General features: G+C 38.6%; 1 protein-coding gene across 1 annotated transcript; it reads left to right on the forward strand.

The window, feature by feature from the left end:
* Window positions 1-1,668: 1,668 nt before the first annotated feature.
* PARP9 (poly(ADP-ribose) polymerase family member 9) lies at window positions 1,669-13,788 on the forward strand (the record flags this gene model as incomplete). Its single annotated transcript, XM_081954845.1, has 10 exons — window positions 1,669-1,692; window positions 2,756-2,792; window positions 3,596-4,413; window positions 5,905-6,135; window positions 6,227-6,445; window positions 8,196-8,271; window positions 9,374-9,733; window positions 10,765-10,910; window positions 12,239-12,413; window positions 13,460-13,788. 10 exons carry the CDS (start codon window positions 1,669-1,671, stop codon window positions 13,786-13,788), a joined length of 2,415 nt encoding a protein of 804 aa, XP_081810971.1.
* Window positions 13,789-17,050: the final 3,262 nt, after the last annotated feature.

Genomic DNA, 17,050 nt, shown 5'->3' on the forward strand with positions numbered 1-17,050 from the left:
GCGCACGGCATCTGCGCAACACTCCGCTGAGCAGCTGGAGCGTCAGAGGCTCACAGAGGCGTCTCAAGAGGTAGGGCACATGCACAGGCTGCGCATGTGTATGCACGCGCTGTGTGCGTTCATGTGGTGGACGCTGGGCCCTGTTGCACCGTACCAGTTGCAATAGGATCCGGAACCCACCACTGGCCTGGGGGCAGGCGGGTGGGCCCACCTGAAGGTTGGAGCAAACAGGTTTGCTCACAGCTGATCTTCAGAGCAACCAGTTCACCCGATCCGTCCCCAATCGGTAGAATCCCACCCCTGGTTAATCCTATACTTCTCATCTTGCCCATTTTGGATAGATACTACTATACAGGTAGTCCTTAACTTGCAACAGTTCGCTTAGTGACTGTTCAAAGATACAACAGCACTGAAAAAAATGACTTATGACTGTTTTTCACACTTAGGTCCATTGCAGCATCACCCTGGTTATGCGATTTACATTTGGATGTTTGACAACTGATTCACATTTATGACCGGTTGCAGTGTCCCAGGGTCATGTGATCACCTTTTGCAACCTTCTGATGAGCAAAGTCAATGGGGAAACCAGATTCACAGAACAACTTTGTGGTAATTTAACAACTGCAGTGATTCACTTAACAAACGTGGCAAGAAAAATCATAAAATGGAGCAAAGCTCACTTAACAGATTTCTCACTTAGCAACAAATTTGGGGCTCAATTGTGTAAGTTGAGGACTACCTGTTCTTTTGCATCAGATGAGCAAAACACAATATGAGGGTGCAATAATCTTGGCCTTACAGCCACTTTAGTGTAGTGGTTAAAGCATCAGGTTAGAAACTGGGACTTGCTGAGGAGTTCTCTTGCAATGAATTGTCCAAGGTCACTGAGCTGGCTTTCATAGTTAAGGCAAGGCTAGAATGTATTAATTAAAATACAGGTAGTCCTCAACTTATGACCACAATTGAGGCAAGAATATATGTTGCTAAGTGAGAAATTTGTTTAGTGAGTTTTGCCCCATTTTACGACTTTTCTTGCCACATTTGTTAAGTGAATCACTGCAGTTGTTAAATTACTCATACAGTTGTTCTGTGAATCGGACTTCCCCATTGACCTTGCTTGTCAGAAGATGGCAAAATTTGATCACATAACCCGGGGACACTGCAACTTTCATAACTGTGAACCAGTTGCGAAGCATCTGAATTCAAATCACATAAACATGGGGATGCTGCAACGGTCATAAGTGTGAAAAATGGTCATGTCGTTATTTTCCGTGTCATTGTAACTCCGAACGGTCACTAAATGAACTCTTGTAAGTTAAGGACTGCCTGTATATAGAGATTAAGAGAACTGACAGACTAATATTCCTAATATTTTTTCTGCCAGATTGGAGATCTTCAATTGTCCAGAATTTGTTGGATTGCAATCTCTCTTATCTTTGACCAATGACCTGGTGGACACTGGCCCAGCATTTCTTCACCCCTGAATTAGTGCTAAGAAGCAACTTGACAATGGCATGGAGTTTCCGGCAGGGATCTCCATGGTAACTGGGCCGAAAGATTCTAAGGGAGGTGGCTGGTGAGTTGAAGGCAGTTCCTAGCTCTCAACTTGGGGAAATGGAAGAAGAAAATAAGGACAACTAAGAGGCCACCAGGAAGAACAGGATCAAAATGGGGAACATGATGAAATTACTAGTAAGTGAATAGAAAGAACAGAGCTTTCCCAGCCCATGATGGAAGAAGAGCCAGTGGACATACAGTAGACTTGGGAAAAGGCAGGGGAAGCTTAAGCAAAATTGGTGTGAAAGGACCAAACCGTGTTAAGGTGTTGCAAAATAATTTTTCCCCACTAAGAAGGCCCAATTATACATTCACATTAGAATTAAATAGCCAACCAGAAAAATGGAGGTTTATTGGCATTTGTGATCACTGGCATATCCAGCTACCTATAGTAACTAGCATAAATATTAGTGTTATCTCTGAAAGATCTGGTGGTAAAACTATAAGCTGATACATGTGGATGGATGGAGGAGTTTCTAAGTCCTGAAGAGGTTATGAAAACTCAGTCATAGAGAAGCAATTTGAAGAATTTTCTTCTTCGTATTGCTTCTCCATGACTGAGTTGTAATAACCTCTTCAGGCTCAATTACCTCTTCAGGACTATAGCCACTGGGAGCAAAGATGGAGGATGCTTTTCACAGTGTTGACAAATTGCTTAAAGAAACATGTAATCCTCTTTCAAAAGATATTCTCATTCTCTGTCTCTCTCTCCCTCTCTCCCACCTTATTGAAATGAGTGTAATTTTTTTCTGATTGTATTTTATACTGGTATATGATAGAAATGAAGATGATAGATAGATAGATATAAAATACATTGTTAACTTACTTTATCAAGCTTATGTGGTCATCCATCTCAACAAAGTAACCCTAGGTGGGAAAGAAAGAAAGAAAAAGAAAGAGAGAAAGAAAGAAAGAAAGAAGAAAGAAGAGAGAGAGAGATAATCACCCTGTGTACATTAAGAAAATAAATCATTAATTTCAGTCAGGGTTACTTATAAATAAATATGTTAATGTAGCTTATGGTTTGTACAGCATAATGGATTAAAATCTTTGTCTCCTTTTAGTGTATTGTTTCAGAACAGAAATTATTAAACTGAGGATTTGCAAATAAGGATCACATTCATAAACATTAATGTCAATGGCTGTAGTTTAGACATTAGGAAAGTCTATTCTGATTGCTCTGCTATTATTTTCACAGACTTCCAGTTCTGAGACTACTAAAAAAGCCAATGCAGGTAAACATAGTAGTCTTTGTTTCCTTTAGTCATAAATTTCCACTCAGGTTCCCTATCATTTCTCTCAGGGTTTATGTACTAAAGATTCTCATACTAAAAATGTCCGTCCTGCATCATCAAGTTGTATGTACAACATCATGCATGTACTGCCAAATATAAGCAGAGCCCCAAATGTATCCATAATTGCTTTTCTTCTAGATTTCTAATTTACATGTGATGTAAGGCTAATATAGCTGTTAAGCAGTTTTGTACCATTTTGTTAGGGTGTCTCAATCTCTGTAATCAAGAAAGCTAGGATGTCAGAAAATGTCAATAGGCACAACAATAGTGTTGTGAGGAAAAAGGGAATAGGTTATAGAATATTTGCAATCCAAAATATCTGTACCTGGCTCCCCATTTTATCGGCAAGTACATTAAAGTTGATTCTCCTTGATATTTTTGATCCTCTTTTTGACTCTCTATTGACTTGAGGGATAAGCAGCCCCCTCTTTATGAGATATGAACAGAGTATCCATCTGCTTTTGGCATTGCAAACATCCCTTCTCATTCTAGGTGCGAATTCCATTGCTGGCATTCAGCTGACTTCCTTTGTATCAATAGTAAACAAATGGGAATGCTTAATGTCACAAGATCATTACGTAATTTATGTTAGGGAAAGATTGCATTCTGCAGAAATGATATACTGGCAAGTAGTTTTCTTTCCTGGGCCCAGAAGGGAGGAAACTCTTCAAAAATGAACAGTGGGAATCTTATGTACATATTTGCACAACCCGCCAAAGCTTAATTTCCATTTATCTCCCTAGAAATTAGGATCCCGATGGATGAGGAAATGATATCGATTCCCATCAGCAACAGCATTTATGCAGTTCTCAAGAGGAGGGAAAATTACTTGTGCAGCCTGCTTCAGAAGAAGTTTGGCTGTATCTGTGTCCTTAAGAGCATAAGGAATCCCATGGAAGTATATAGGAAAAGCCTGAAGGAAGGAGTGGAGGTTTCCGTTTGGGTAGATGATCTCACCAGACACGAGGCCGATGCTTTGGTGAATGCAGCCAATGAATACCTGCACCATTTTGGAGGTCTGGCATTTGCTCTCCTGAAAGCCGGTGGGCCAGAAATTGAAGAGCAGTGCAAACTTTTTATTGAAAAGAATGGTCCACTCAGCGCTGGCCAGATTGTGGTCACCAGCGGAGGAAGACTGCCCTGTAAGCAGGTTATCCATGCGGTGGGTCCAAGGTGGTCAGAAGATCAGAAGGAGGAATGTTGCCTTAAGTTAGAAGCTGCCATAATAAATGTCCTGAAATATGTGAATGCTCCAGAAAACAATATCAAGTCTGTGGCCATTCCTGCCCTGAGTTCAGGGATCTTCAATTTTCCTCAGGATTGGTGCGCTCAAGTGATCGTACAGACAATCAGGAACTTTGTTCAACTTGCTCCATTATTTGGCTACTTGCAAGAAATCCACCTTGTAAACATTGATGAGACCACAGCTGATGTCATGAAAAAGGCTTGCGAAGATCTGATCGGGATTAATGATATTGTGCCTCAGTCGAATATTACCAATTCTATCACAGTCAATGAACTCTGCCTGCAGATCAAAAAAGGGGATATAGAAGCACAGCAAGTAAATATTGTGCATTATAATGTTTCTAGTAGATGTACTAGGATGCCAAGAATCTTTTTTTAATTCCAATGCAGAAAACTACTTGATATGTTGTAACTCTATGAAAATTATATGACGTGGAAGATACGTGGGCCACATCCAATGTTAAATTTGTTGCTATTTATTCAACAGCATATTCTGTTTGAATATTGTTAAGTAATTAAACTCCCCGTTAGGAGAGCGAGTATGCAGAGAAGCGTAATGAGAGTGATATGGAATAACATGCACAAACCAGCATACAGAGACACTGAATAGTATAAAAATATAGTAGTTTACTATGTAGAAATATAGAAGTATTCAGAGTCCAGTTAACAGTCCAAGTCATACACGGTTCAGTAATTCAGTTATCAAAATAGTCAGTCTAGCACACAAAATATAGCTAACAGTAACAAACCACAGTACCTCACAATACACTGACCAGCGTCTAACAAATAGAGAGCTAACAGTCATTCTGGCTCCCTCTTATGGCTGCTTGAGGTAACAAACCAATTACATCTCATAAGCATTTAAAGTAACAGTAAAGTAATCATAGCTTATATACATTGCCAAACCAAGCCTAGGGTTACATCCCTAACAAATATATCCTGAGATTCCCTCTGTGCATGCCTCAAATTATTGCTAGATGTCCCTGAACCTTTCAGAACCTTTCTTGTACATATACGTCCTGTCCTTATGAAAACAGGGAGATTATTAAGATTCCTTGCCGCTAATGGAATAGTATAGAACAGTGATGGCGAACCTGTGGCACGTGGAGCCATTTGTCAGGGCACGCGAGGCACGCTGGCCAGCTGAGTTCACCCTTTTTAAAAGCCATTTTTCGCTCTCCCCAGGCTCCAGAGGCTTTATAGGAGCCTGGGGAGGGCGAAACAGCCTCCCCTGCCCCCCCGGATGCCCTCCGGAAGCATCAGGGAAGCCTCCGGACAGTCCCTGAAGCCTTCGGAGCGCTCAAAACGACCCTCCAAGTAAACCGGAAGTGCTCGGAGGGTCGTTTTGAGTGCTCCAAAGGCTTCAGGGACCGTCCGGAGGCTTCCCTGAAGCCTTCAGAACGCTTAAAACGACCCTCCGAGCAAACCAGAAGTGACTTGGAGGGTCATTTTAAGCACTCCGAAGGCTTCAGGGACTGTCCGGAGGCTTCCCTGATGCCTCCGGAGGGCATCCGGGAGGGCGGGGGAGGCTGTTTTCACACACCACACCCCCAGGCTCCTATAAAATCTCTGGAGCCTGGGGAGCGCGAAAAAAGGATGTAAAAATGGGGGAAGCGCCTGTAGTGCACGCATGTGCACTGGGGGTCACGCATTGCATTATGGGTGTGGCACGCCCGCACATGACCCCCCTGTGCTCCCCCCATTTATGGTACGCGAGCCAAAAAAGGTTCGCCATCGCTGGTATAGAATTTCTTGTCTGCATAAACATGATATGAAAAGTTTCACATTTTACATTGCTCTCTTCCAGGCTGCTATAATTATTAATTCTGTGACTGTGCAAGATGGTCTTTTTCAAGGACTGGTTTCAAGTGCAATTTTGGAAAAGGCAGGTCCAGCTATGCAGGAACAATTTCTCTCTGAGTTACAGAAACTTCCATCGGAGGGACCCAATTTCATATACACGAAAGGATTCAATCTCGATTGTGAACATGTGCTCCATGTGGTCTGGCCATCTTGCATTGAAGGCAGCAGGCAAGAGGTGATGTTATTTCCTATTCGCTTTACAGTGTTTCGTTCGTATGAATTTTGGAGAAAATCAGCTTATATATAATTGAATTTCTTCCTGGCAGGTATTAAAAACAGCCATTTCTAAAGGGCTTTCCAAGACTGAGGAACAGCAGTTGTCATCCATTGCTTTTCCTCCTCTTGGAATTAAAGATTTACATTTACCAAGTAATGAGGTGGCCAAAATTATGGTGGAAGAAATCATGCACTTTGCAGTGGAACAAACTGGGAAGAAGCTGGATGTCTACATTGTGATATCATTGGACAACAGTGATGTTTATGAAGTAAGCTATTGAATATTCCTTGCAAGTAGATTACAGGGGCCTAAGGAAAGCATATGGTATTATGCAGTCAGTATTACCCGTGAGACTCAAGTTACTCTCCTTGCACTATTATGAGTGAAACTATTATGAGATGGAGAGTTGCTTTTCAATGCTCTAGAAAATGTAGTTATTGGCATTATTTGATGATTATTTAATGAGTCATGGTGGCGTAGTGGTTAGAATGCAGTACTGCAGACTACTTCTACTGACTGCCGGCTGCTGGCAGTTCGATTCACACCGTCAGTTTGACTCAGCCTTCCATCCTTCTTGGGTTGGTAAATTGAGGACCCAGATTGTTGGCGCCAATAGGCTGACTCTGTAAATTGCTTAGAGAGTCTGTAAAGCACTCTGAATATATGTCTAAGCGCTACTGCTATTTGCATAGCCTTTGAAAATAGCAATAGCAATAGCACTTAGACTTATATACCGCTTCATAGTGCTTTTACAGCCCTCTCTAAGTGGTACAGAGTCAGCATATTGCCCCCAACAATCTGGGTCCTCTTTTTACCCATCTCAGAAGAAGGCAGGCTGAGTCAACCTTGAGCTGGTGAGATTTGAACTGCCGAACTGCAGCTAGCAATCAGCTGAAGTAGCCTGCAGCACTGCACTCTAAACACTTTGCCACCTTGGTTCTTTGATATATATCAAAGAGCTGAGGTGGTGCAAATATTGATATCTGCTAATATCTTGTCCTTTGTAGGAATTTTTTAAAAGACACTTAAATCCTATGAATATCATAGAAGCTTGGAAAATACCTTGGATGTCCAGCTCCCTAGTCAGGATAGGAATCCTCATATAATCCCAGACAAAGGGCAGCCCAATGTTTGTCTGGAAGCCTTGAAATTTATGCTTGTCTAGCAACCCAACTGATTATCCTGTCTCTACTCTTTAGCCATATGCACCATTTTCAGACAGATTAGGAAAAGATTAACTATATTAAGGTAGGTTAATAAAGAAGATTAATGTTTCAGAGGTCAAATCTATGAGGAAACCTTGAAGCTTAAAGAAAAGATAATTAGGTTATGGTGTAATAACTATTTTCTGATTTTGAATGGAGGATCTTTGTTTTCTTTCTCTTCAAAGGTCATAAATTTGTAGCTCAAATATGAAGAAAGCACTAAAAAGTATAGACTTTTTGAGAAGTTCTATATCAAAATTTATTTTATTCTTTATACTGTTTCCATATTTCCTTAACACTTTAACAGAATCCACAATCGTCTGAGAATCATCTTGCAATATATCTTGTTGGGACCACACAGTCTGCCATAATCCTTTGAATTTGTCATGAGTTCTAGACCTTTCCCTACTAGTTGAATTGTTGGGTTATCCAAAAATCTCAGACAAGGAAACAGTGGTAAAAGTCTGCTGGGAATAACTATTTCATTTACTAGTTAGTATGAATGACATATCACATACCTTCTGGGACCTTAAATCAGTCTTCTATTCTAAATATCAGCTAAACAGTTAACATCTGTTGTATCTTCTTATTCTTTATGTTTATGTCCGTAAAGATGACTTCAGCAACTGAATTTCCAATCTATTCCAAGCATTCGATATTGGGGAGAAACATCCTACTTAAACTGATTATTATTCTAATTGCCATTTGCTGTAATGTCCATAATGTTATATGAGCAAAAAAGAAAGAAAGAAAAAGAAATCCAAACTAGTAATCATATTATGCTTATTAATCATTATTTCCCCCTTTTTAAAGGCTTTCTGTGCCAAGCTTATGTCAGTGAAGAACAAACTAGAAGAAAAGATGGATTGCAGCAATATTGACAGAATGGGTAAAAATAAATTGGAGGCTTAAAATTTATGGGAATTCTTGGTTTAATTAAGTTCAATGACCTGAAATAGATTCTTTGTCAAGACCCTGTCCAATGATTGAAACATTAAAAGCGGGGAGCCCAAAAACTTTGAACTGAACAATTTTATTGACAGTGATTCATGGTTTAGTATATCCCATTTACTCATCATCAATGTCATTGTTTTGGACTATGGTGGTGATCCTGTATTTGTAAACACTGGGTTTTGGTTTAATATGGTTTTAAGTTGTGGATTGGTGTGCTGTGAGAACCCAGCAATAGAAGGATAAACTGAAAGGTGCGTGAGATAAAAGTAGGGCCAGGGGAAATTAGTCAAGATAGGTGGAGGAAGCATTTCAGAGAGGGGGGATTTCCTCTAGATTTTAAAAGCTGGAAAACCTTAAAAACTCTCAATTCTTAATCTTTCATAATCTTGTCTAAAAGCAAGATTTTTTTTCAGAAAAAGCTCCTGGGTAATTGTGTCTTTAAAAATTGCAGAAATTGTACAATATTTGTATAAACCAGTGGTGGGATAATTTTTTTTTTAACTACTGATTCTGTGGGCGTGGCTTGGTGGGCATGGCATGGGAAGGATACTGTAAAATCTCTTTTCTCTCCTGATCAGCTGGGACTTGGGAGGCAGAGAATAGATAGGGACCAGTCAGAGGTGGTATTTATCGGTTTTCTGAACTACTCAAAATGTCTGCTACCAGTTCTCCAGAACCATATTAAACATCTCAAAATTATAATGACACACCACTTCATACACTGCCTGTTCTTTAAACCTTTTACTTGTTTTTGAGAATTTCATCTATTTTATCTATTCTAAAGTTTCATTTTCCTCTTTTTTCCTCCCTACATCTGATCCTTAATCATTCTCTCTTTATGACCAAATTATCTCAATGTTCTGATCATTCTGATTCCTTTTTGATCCTCTAGAATGGTCATCACTTTTTTGGGACACTCTAGTCTTATTCCTAACCATCCTTTCATGTCACCTACCAGCATAATTTCCCCCCTGGATTGCATCCATTTGGATACAATCATTCAGCAGTGCAAATCTTTCTTTCTTTCTTTTAAGCAGAGCTGCAAACTGATGTCCAAGCCAATTCAGGTTTTGAAAGAAATGGGCCTTTTGTGGAACTGATAGGACGCAGCCATGATATTTTGGAGAAAGCAGGACAGTGGCTCAGAGATATCATATTGGTTGAGGAAACTGGACGGATTGTTATAAGAAACCATAACATTTTAAACCTGAGCAGTGTCCAGCCTCTTGAACTGTCTCATCTCCAGCAGCATTTTGGCATTACCATCCTGGAGAGTGTAAGTGGAGCAGGGACAGCCTTAGAAATTGAAGGGTCTCCCCGAGCTGTGATTGATGCAGTCTTTGCAATTGAATTCATGCTGCAGTCTACAGCCAAGCAAGAACCTCTTAAGATGGACGGTACGTAGAGTTGTATAAGAATACTCCATTGATAACCAATATTAATCTAACCTTTAACAATTGATTGAATAATTCATTGAAAATCTTGGTTTCATTAACTTTTTAAAGGCAGGCTTCCAGTCTTTAGAAACAGCAGTTTTAGAAATGTATGTACTATTCATTGAACTTAAAAGGAGTTTTGTTTTAGCATCTCACTCTGAATTGCCTAATGCTTGCTAAAAAGAGCAAACAGTGGACAAAATTTGGCAGACATAAGTTGCAGCTTTAAATATGTATATCATGACTTTATTCTTATAATGTAGAAAGTAATAGAAATCCATGTCAGATAAATTAAAATAGCAGCATTCTACAATGATAGTCTGAACATGTTCTGCTCTGGGAAAATCACCCAACCATCTTTTTCAGAAAGCCAGAGGATGGCTTCCTGTTCCTATTTTGTTAAATCATATAAACCAGTGCAGTGTTAAAATATTATTTAAACTTTGTTGTCAGCTACCAGGTTTCATATTGCAATTCTAATGAAATTGATACATCTTCTATTCTATCACTGGAATTCACAGGGGAGCTTTGAAACAACATATAGTAAACAAAAAAAAATATTTTAGTCATGTGTTGGCTAAATTAACTGTTTTTTCCTTATTTCATCTTAGAAATATCCCTAGTCAGAAATGCCAAATAGAAGTGTTTAGAATGTTTTTCTTGTTTGAATGTGCATATGGGGTCGGGGATGTACATATACTCTCAATTTTTATTTTCTTAATTCCTACAGTTGCTGTTGGTGTTAGGTTTGGTTTATTTATTTTTTTAAAATGTATTTTTATTATCTTTTTATGTTAGCACAAAAAAATTAGAGCACATTATAGCAGAGTATTATTCTAATTTTTCCCCTTTTATAGAACAAATGGAATTAATCATCCCATTCCTTTTAAGTTTTCAGTTTATTTTCAGTCTGGTTTAAATCTCGGTTAAATTTTTATTTTGGTTTAAATCTTGGTTACATTTTTATTAAGCAGTGTATTATTTGCATTCAGGATCTTTGGAGAGCCATCTTCATCAGGAAGGAGATCTGGAGATGGCAAACAGATGCTTATATCAAATCATTCCAATAGAGTCTTACCTTCAAGAATTTAAGGACAAAGAAAAACAGCTTGAAAAAGCCGGCCTCCAGGTTCTAAAGGTGAATGACAAAATAATGCTAGGCAATGGTGGGATTCAATTTTTTTTACTACCGGTTCTGTGGGTGTGGCTTGTGGGTGTGGCGTGGCTTGGTGGGCATGGCAGGGGAAGGATACTGTAAAATCTCCATTCCCTCCCCACTCCAGGGGAAGGTTACTGCAAAATCCCCATTTCCTCCCAATCAGCTGGGACTCAGGAGGCAGAGAATAGATTGGGGGGGGGGGGTGTCTAGTCAGAGGTGGTATTTACCGGTTCTCCGAACTACTCAAAATTTCCACTACTGATACTCCAGAACTGGTCAGAACCTGCTGAATACCACCTCTGATGCTAGGAGAAGATTGTGTTGCATTATAGATGTATCAAATTAACCAACATAAACAAGATTGAAATCAATCTAATGATTGACAGGGTTTCATAGATACAAATTCTCTGGATAACCCAAACTGCAAGTTAAACTGGACATCAACTGGTTGCCACTTCTCCCTTTCTTTGAAGCAGCTGACTGTTCAATGCTAACAATGTCAGCTTTGGATCTCGGGTTAGCCTTCCACGAAGGAAAAAAAAAAGATTATTTAATCCATCCGAGGAATTTAAAGTTATGTAATTCATCTGGCTTATTGATTTCCCATCTTGCAGCTCCAAACCTGATCTTCCATACAGCTCTGGAGGGATCCCAGAGCTTTTATGGACTCATATTGGTCTGTAGGAGTTAGCATAACTTGCTTTCCCCCCCCCCCCCTTTCATTATCAGGAGCATCCTATAAACCGAGGATTCCCTGCTCATGGAAACGTGGAAACTAATTGTAAACCTGATACAACTGTAGTGTGTGTGTGTTTGTGTTTAATCAAACACCAGTCTTGGGAGAAATAGAAAATGTATCACTCAGAGCAAATCATAAGATGATGTCAATCTCCTATAAATTATGAGCTCAAGCTAGTTTTCAGAAGAGGCTACAGAATTCCAAAATATGCATCTAAATAAACCTAATAGTTATGACAAACCTGGAAAGGGATAACAACTAACAAACAATGACCTAATTCCTATTGTGAATGGAAAATAGATAGGCTTAACATTTTACACAAAACAAATCCATATTCTAGAACAAAATGTTGATTGAACATTGATTCATTTGTACAGAAAACAGAATGAGATGTTTCTTTGATTCAAATACCTGGATTTACTCCAGAATCCTGGAGACACATACCAGGCAGTATGTGGGAGGAAAGTTTTGCTGGAATAGGCAGTTTCTGCTGGTTGGCAGGTGAATTACACTCATAGTAATTATGCTACTGGTAATAAACAGGGCACATCCTTACTGTTTATTACAGATAGAGAAAATACATAACCCTCTTTTAGAATCTGCTTTCCAAAGGGTAAAAAGGAAAATAGAAGGAAGAAATACTGGAATGCCTGTATGTCATAGATTGTACCATCATGTCCCAGCTCAGTATTGTAGCCTTGTATGCAAAACTGGATTTCAGAAAACTTACTCCTCATCACAAGGTAAACCACATACGTTACAGTAATGCTGTAGGAAACCTAGAATATTTTTCAACATGTTAAATGCCCTATTCATGTACAAATTGAATATCTTTGAAACAACAAGTCTTAAAAGTTAGTATTTTACAACTGGTATTTAAATTTTAATTTCTATACTGGTGGGAAACAAGACTGGGTTTTTAATTCTTAAGTGTAAGGAACCCAAACTAATACACTTCTCAGGAATTCTAGTGTAGAAGGTTCCCAGAAAGATTAGAAACTAGAGGGGAACCAAGAAATCAGCCTCAAACATAGTAGCTGATTCCCCACTGCAGACCCCATATCTATCTTCCAGAGTATATAAACTCTAGGCTTCTACCTCTTGCCCATTTGAATTAACAGATTAGCTTTGTTGGCTGTGGTAAACCAAAATAAAATTACATAATACCTCCCCTCCTAGCCTGAGAATTAATGGGGCCCACCTCTCCAACCTCAGCTTTAATTATGGTAAAGGTAAAGGTTCCCCTCAAACATATGTGGTAGTCACTCTCAACTCTAGGGGACGGTGCTCATCTCCGTTTCAAAGCCGAAGAGCCAGCGCTGTCCGAAGGCTCCATGGTCATGTGGCCGGCATGACTAAATGCCGAAGGTGCACAAAATTCTGTTACCAAAGGTGGTTCCTATTTTTCTACTTGTATTTTTACATGCTTTCGAACTGCTAGATTGGCAGAAGCTGGGACAAGTAACGGGAGCTCACTCCGTTACGCGGCACTAGGGATTCGAACCACTGAACTGCTGACCTTTCTGACTGACAAGCTCAGCACCTTAGCCACTGAGCCACTGCGTCCCCTTGCAGCTTTAATTACTCTATTTGTAATTGTTGTGTATGATTATTTTAGTGGTTATTTTCAGCATGGTTCATAAGTTGTTTACTGCAGTCAAATTAGTCGTTATGATTCTACCTAGTATATGGTTGAAAGACGAAAGATACTGCAGTCAGCTACTCGTTTATATTGCTAGAATAATAAAAAAATATAGTAAAACAGCCTGCATTTTGTATTGTTTTTCAGATCAGAAATATGGAACTGGCATATATTTTAAAAAGAACCCCCGGAAACTTATAGCAGATACCAGAGAAAAATGTGAAATGGACCATTTGATCTGTGTGTTTGAAGCAGAAGTTGTAACAGGGTCGTACACAAGGGGCAATCGGAGTTATGTAGCTCCACCATTAATTAACGCAAGCAGTATGAAACTCTACGATAGTGTGGTTGATGATATTCATAACCCTGAAATTTTTGTCATTTTTAATAAGGAACAAGCTCTACCACTGTACTTATTGACTTGTTCTCTGCTTTGGAGCCCTGATCAGAAGGCAAATTTGGAACCATCATCCTAGAATATCTGAAGCCTTAATGTTAATTAAAACACAGACACTATTGTAGTTCTGTGTTAGATTAGGTAATAAACATATGGCAGTTCTGTAATGCAATGAAAAAAGAAATCCCTGCAACATTACATTCTTGAAGTCTCCTTATTCTTTAATGTTATTTCAACAAAAGGTAGTTAAAACCATGCCTTGGTTTTATTTAAAGCAGAACTGCTGCAGCCACAAGTCCTTGTATTAAAGTATTAATTTTAAGCCATCTGAACAGGGGGGGAGGGAGGGGTTTTTCGTGAAAATGGGCCTGTTGTTTGTCAAAAAAGAGCATGCATAGCCTTTAGGAGGCTTGTAGAGTGCTCCTGAGGGCGGGGGGTGGGGGGCAAAAACGAGCAAAAAACGGTCTATCTTTCACTCATTTTTGCCCTCCCCAGCCCCCAGGAGTACTCTGGAAGCCTCCTAAAGGCTACGCACAGCCATTTTTGCAAAGGCGGCAGGGTTTCGGGAGGCCAAAAATGCTGTATTCAGTGTATAAGACGCACTCAGATTTTCACCCTCTTTTTGGGGGGGAAAATGTGCGTTTTATACTCCCAAAAAATACGGTACCTAGATCATCTCAGGTTACTTTCTACTCTTTTGTTATCTACAGAGGACAGTGGTCTTAGAAGAAACATTTGCATCTTAAGATTCAGGGGTTGTTTTGGACTGTTCGGATAAAACTTGGCATATACTAAGTTGCAAGGCCACATGCCTGATGTCTCAACTTGTCTATTAAACAATTGTACTCATTTAAAAACTGATTTCCCTCACAGTGTTAAGAAGCTGGTGTCAAGAGTTCATCTCCTGCTTTCTTAGGAAGCTGAGTGATATTACAAGCCTCCTTTTGACAATCTATATTAAGCAGATGTTATTTAAGTTTGACCCTTGCTTGCTCATAGTCCAAAGATAGTAAGGGGAAATCCTAAGATAAAGTGTTATAAACTGCTTGCTTCCGCCCACTTTGAGATATGTCTTCTAATGTCAGTAAAACTAAATCCATAGAAAAACGTGTCAGTTCCAACCAGTACAGAAATACAGCTTGCCATATTCTAGTCTCTTTCGTCATTCCAGCCCAGCCCCCGTGAGACACTAAACTCTTTGAGGCTAAGCTTGGCGGCTTCTCAGCATTCCCATGTTTTCGGGAGGTTTTAACTTTTTAGAGCATATTTGTGGAGAAGAGTGAAACATTCAGTTAATGAATGCTAGTCAGTTAGGAATAAAAAGGACTCAACTCTGTGTTTTTTAGGTAGCTTATTGCATTAAATGCCAATAAATGGAGGTTACATTTTACAACGCCTAGGGAGCTTAACATTATAAACTAGATCAGTGATGGCGAACCTTTTAGACAGAGCGGCCAAACTGTGCACGCCCAAACTAAAAGAAGTGTGTGCACAAATGTGCACAAGCATGCATGCACAGCAGAGACCTGAAGACCAGATGGCCGGTGGGAGGTGGGGCATCCCAACTCCAGCAACACTGCAAAAGGTGAGATATTTTTCTTCTGTGAGCTTGTTCTGTTGTTTACAGGGAAACAGAAGCTGATGAAAGAAATGCCACGGAGATATTATCTGGGGTGATGGCGCACATGCCAGCAGAGAAGGCTCTCCCTGCCACCTCTGGCACACGTGCCCTAAGTTTGCCATCATAGAACTAGATCATTCATTCATCCATTCAATTCATATAGGATAAGTGTGCAGCATACATTTTGCACCTCCAATTACACTTACATATATGTATATAGCACAAATATTTAAGATTGCAGCATAATTAAAATACACAAGGTTTTTTCCTCAAAACTGCCTCTATTTTTTATCCAAGAGTACAACTATTTGAGAGCCAAGTTTTTAGATATTAACTTACAGTATCTTTTTTTTTCCAAATTCCAATTCTGTTGCACGTGATTAGAACAGTGTAGAAATACAGTGAATTATATGTATCATATGGCTTATCTAATCACATTAAACAATATTGAAAAGTAAATTGTGATGTTTTTGGTACAATAAAAAATGCCATTATTTTGCTTTATTTTCAGAGATTGTGATATATAAGAAAGTTTTTTTCTTTCAATATTTCTTAAAATTGAATTATTTCATGTTTACTTTTAAAACAGATCTACTATTGGATATCGCAAGTTATCAAAAATATTTAGAAACTAGCTAACAAGAAATATGAATTGAGTATTTTATACAGTGTTACCTTGGTATTCAACTCTTTGAAACTCATTGAATTTTGTACGCAACACATTTTGAGGGGAAAAACTGTCCCAGTAGTCATCGTTTGTTTGGTACAAGCTAGAACTTGTCAATGTCAGTGCCTTGTGACTCACTATTATTGTTCCTTATGGGAAAAATTGTTTGGTACTTATCATGCCACCTGGAACCAATTAACAATGAGAACTGAGGTGCCACAGCATATAAAATATAAATACTTAAGAACTAATATATTACATAGTATATGTGGAGTTCGATTGCTCAATAAGATATTGAACATTCAGAAACAAGATTTGAAATTTGAAACAGACTATAAGAACAGCTTCCAACTGCAATGCTATAAAGTTTTTTTTTTAAAAAATGCTATTTAGCTTAGTATTTCTTAAACCAGTATTGTTTTTTTTAAAGAGTCTGTGAAGGTACAAACCAAATATCAAGAAGAGTTAATTTTAAATGCTACTCACAGTCCAACAATGAGTTAGAACTCCACAAGGCTGTTAAATTCATGTGTTATATTTGTTTACATCAATATTTATATATATATATATATAGACCATTCTGTAACACTAAACATAAACATTGTCTTATTCCTTTAGATTTCTATATTAATGATAATAATAGTTTCTGGTACAGTCATTATTATAGTTTTGTTTACATTCTTTTATTAAAAATAAACTTTACAAAAAGTTTTAAGGGGAACATTAAAAACTAAAAAAACCTCATCAGGATAAAGAAAACAAAAGCAAAAAGGCTTCCAATTTCCTTTGCAGTAAATATAAATGATTACGAAATTATTGTTTACTCTGTAATTACAAAAAGCTCACTTTTTTTCTATTATCTATTTTTTTCCTAATCATCAAAGGTTCCCAAATCTTAAGTGCATTTTCTTTTCTGTTTCATGCAAAAAGTATACTGGTATAAGGGTTTTGCAGCCAGCCATATCTAGATACTGCCTTTTCTCTAATCAAGGAAGGAAATCAATCATCTCTGCAAGTTCCATCATCTTTACCAACCATTCCTCTGTTGTGGGT

Source organism: Natrix helvetica (genome assembly GCF_964273705.1).
Source record: "Natrix helvetica genome assembly, chromosome: 1".
In the NCBI taxonomy this organism is placed as follows: domain Eukaryota; kingdom Metazoa; phylum Chordata; class Lepidosauria; order Squamata; family Natricidae; genus Natrix; species Natrix helvetica.